The 2,029-nt window shown below is 42.1% G+C and overlaps 1 protein-coding gene across 1 annotated transcript in view; it reads right to left on the bottom strand.

Moving 5' to 3' along the window:
• Positions 1-86: 86 nt before the first annotated feature.
• The window catches only part of LOC122175471 (kinesin-like protein KIF20B), a 195,598-nt gene continuing 193,655 nt past the window's right edge, over positions 87-2,029 (bottom strand). The window contains exons 5-7 of the mRNA XM_042863160.1: positions 1,692-1,831; positions 1,013-1,160; positions 87-441 (exon numbers count right to left, since the gene is read on the bottom strand). Coding sequence (XP_042719094.1) covers positions 136-441; positions 1,013-1,160; positions 1,692-1,831 — 594 coding nt within the window. The 3' untranslated portion in view covers positions 87-135. The remainder of the gene's footprint in view (positions 442-1,012; positions 1,161-1,691; positions 1,832-2,029) is intronic.

The following is a 2,029-nucleotide window of genomic DNA, read 5'->3' as shown; positions in this document are numbered from 1 at the left end:
TGAACACATGCACAGAACAAACAATCACTTCATGTTGCACACAGGCTTTGTATTGTATACAGGCGATGGTTCCAAACGTAGAACATCTCCTCTACTTCCAGCTCAAATTGGTTATTTCTACTTCGGATTAGTGAACTATTTCTTTCTTCTACCCATGGCATCACACAACTCACCTTTGTTCTTCTGTCTCAGCTCTTCCTCAGTTTTCAGTAGTTTGGTGTTTTTCTCTGTCAGCTCTTCCTTGGTCTTCATGAGTTCAAAGCCAGTTTTTTCCAGCTGCTCCTCAAGCCGACCAATAGCTTCCTGTGCATCCTCCAGGGATGCAATGTAACTATGTGCTGCCACAGCTTGCTTTTTAATATCCATAACATCACGCTGCAGAGAATCAAGAATGCCCTCAAGATCAGCACAGGTGTCACGCACTGCGCTATGTTCTCCACCCTGGAACACAATTTCTTGTCAGTTACAGTTGGTGGATAGCTACCTACGCAATAGCTGTTACTTCTACAGATAGTTTGGATAGCCACTGTGAAGTCAACCACCTAAACAGTTTTGAATTCCAGCTTCAAAGCCCACCTTGCAAGTTCACATGCAACTTAACAGAGAGTTGTACTGGGGGGCGCGGGGAGTGGGAGATATGAATTGGCAATCTAGCAACAGCTATTATATTTTATAGTATTTGACGACCCACTATCACACTCCTTTCTTATATTACCACAGATACAACTCCTGCAAATTTAACCTATAAGCTAGGATTCCCTTTTTCCTTGAACACAGGGTAATTTTTCGTTTTCTGTTGCAGAAACACAAAGAAAAGCCGTCAAATTCCCAAAGCTTTCTGAAAGGCTCAGCAACCATTCGTACTAGATGAAGAATAGATGCATCTTGCTCACCATACAGCAACACAGCCTGCGTTTCCTTGTGACCAGCCCTTTAGCTCCCTAAGACGCGCCCATACCACTTAACTAGTAAAAAGGAAAATATTTAAGAAAAAGCAAGAACGAAAAAATACCAGGGGTTCAGCTTGTTCGCTGCGAGGCAGATTCTTTAGTTTCTCTTCGCCTGGGTTGTCAGCATAACCACTTACAAGTTCCTTGAAAATTTCAAGGCGCTTTTCAGAATTTTCTTCAAGCCGTTCTCGTTCCTGGGAAAGGCATTCTCTGTAGAACAAAAGACAGAACATACGTCAGCTAAAAGCCAACCCATCTCAACCGCTACGTTATTAGCGCAGTTTCTTGAAAACAAAGATGTTTCTCTATTTTGGCACCACAGAATACTACACAGAATATTACTGCTACACTGACATAGAAATGTATTTCCCCACTCCCCAAGATCTGATGGAGGTGAGGGAGAGCAGCAGCAGGTGACAACAGATGCAAATGTTTACTAGAAGACTTCTTCCTGAGCTCCTCGAGCCAGAAAAATTCTGTTTGCCACTAAGAGAGCAGTCAGTAAAGATACCCTCCTCTCCTCAGCCTCCAAATCAAAGCCTGTCCTACGCCGTATTTCTCCTACAATCCACCGTCCAGGTAGAAACTGATTTCTTACCAGAGACCAAGTAAGAGTAAAAGAGCAAGTCCAGCAGAATAATAGACTATTCTTTCATCCAATCCAACTCTCAGCAACACGGGAATACACCCTCACCTTTCCTTTTCAACCAATAACTTTAAGAGCGTTTAAAGCTAACTTACTTGAACTCTGTTTCCTGCTGAGCAAAATATCGGGTAAATTCTTGGGCCACTTCATCACGAATTTTCAGTTCCAGCAGTAACTTGTCCTTCTTCTCAGCAATAAGTTGGTTCTTCAAGTCTTCCACAAGACTCAGCAGTGCCTAGGATAACAGCACTATTAAGTTTTTCATCAAGCAATGGTTTTGCTAGAACTGAGTTTTCTCCCTTCACTCTATTTGAAAATGACCTCCCACTTCTTTTATTAACTTATTCATAAACAGAAGCCTTCACATTTGGTCCTAGCTCAATAACTTACAGGCTTGCTCAGATAAGTCATTTGCCAAGAAATCTAAAGCAGA

This window comes from Lagopus leucura, unplaced genomic scaffold, assembly GCF_019238085.1.
Source record: "Lagopus leucura isolate 7727_CA_CO unplaced genomic scaffold, USGS_WTPT01 Super-Scaffold_739, whole genome shotgun sequence".
Lineage (NCBI taxonomy): Eukaryota > Metazoa > Chordata > Aves > Galliformes > Phasianidae > Lagopus > Lagopus leucura.
The sequence above is the reverse complement of the archived record's forward strand: the minus strand, read 5'-3'. Positions and strand labels throughout refer to the sequence as shown.